This window comes from Arachis duranensis, chromosome 5, assembly GCF_000817695.3.
Source record: "Arachis duranensis cultivar V14167 chromosome 5, aradu.V14167.gnm2.J7QH, whole genome shotgun sequence".
Taxonomy (NCBI): domain Eukaryota; kingdom Viridiplantae; phylum Streptophyta; class Magnoliopsida; order Fabales; family Fabaceae; genus Arachis; species Arachis duranensis.
In genome coordinates this window covers 107059531-107060556 of record NC_029776.3, presented here as the reverse complement: position 1 = coordinate 107060556, position 1026 = coordinate 107059531, and the positions used below count along the sequence as shown (strand labels likewise).

Here is a 1026-nt window from a genome sequence, read left to right as displayed (position 1 = left end):
AGATCATGCTGCCATTCTTGGAAAATGTATAAACCGTGACGCCCGAGTATATTCGAGTTAATGGACAGGAATGCACCATAGGAAAACTCTCAAGCCTTGCAGCCTTGATATCTTCGAATTCGACCAAACCTCCGGCTCCCCTGCAGCTTGTCCCACCTTCATTTCTCACAAATGCAAACTGCTTCCCAGAAACAGTTCCTGGCATAACCAAGCCAGCTTGATTGGCAAGATCAGAGGGGATAGTACCGGTGAGGTTGTTACTATTCAAATCTAACCATATGAGGCTTTCACATTTCCCAAGCTCTGGTGGGATCCCTCCGGCAAGTGAATTGTTGCCTAATTGGAGGATGGCAAGTTTCTTTAGATTCCCAATTCCGGCAGGTATTTCCCCGGTAATGTGGTTGCTTGCCAGTGAGACCCAAACCATGTTGGTGCAATTGGCAATTGAGCTTGGAATGGAGCCTGATATGAAATTGTTGTTAAGAATTAAGGTCTCAAGGTTTCCTCCATTGCTGCATATGCCTTCATGAATCTCTCCTGTAAGGTTGTTAGCCCACATAATCAAGTCTGAAAGATTGGGAAGGGACCAAACTCGAGAGGGTATAGGGCCATTCAAATTGTTGAAGCTGAAATCAATTGTTCTCAAATTCTTGCAGCCACCAAGCTCCGCAGGCACCCTCCCTTCCAGGTAATTGTCAGCAAGAAGCATCTTTTGGAGAGGCGAGGAAGAAGAGCAAAAGCCAGAGGGGATGGTGCCGGTGAAGCCATTGGAACTGAGGTCAAGAACCTGAAGCTGTGTGCAATTGGCAAGAGAGAGAGGAACAGGCCCTGTGATGTTATTGAATGCCACATAAAGGTACCTAAGACTTGAAAGTTTGCTTACAACTGAAGTGAGGAAATCTCCATGGAGATAATTCTTAGCAAGGTTAAGACTCTGCAGAGAAGAACAGTCCCCAAAAGTCAAAGGCAACTCACCCGAAAGCTTATTATCAGAGAGATCAAGAACCACAAGAGAATCACAAGCCA

At 45.7% G+C, this 1026-nt stretch overlaps 1 protein-coding gene across 1 annotated transcript in view; it reads right to left on the bottom strand.

Annotated features, from left to right (window-relative positions):
- The window catches only part of LOC107491442 (serine/threonine-protein kinase BRI1-like 1), a 3941-nt gene that overhangs the window by 1660 nt on the left and 1255 nt on the right, over positions 1-1026 (bottom strand). Inside the window, 2 exon segments of the mRNA XM_021143671.2 lie at position 1; positions 3-1026. The exon segment at position 1 is cut by the window's left edge and continues 1660 nt beyond it; the exon segment at positions 3-1026 is cut by the window's right edge and continues 1255 nt beyond it. Of these exon segments, the coding sequence (XP_020999330.1) occupies position 1; positions 3-1026 (1025 nt within the window).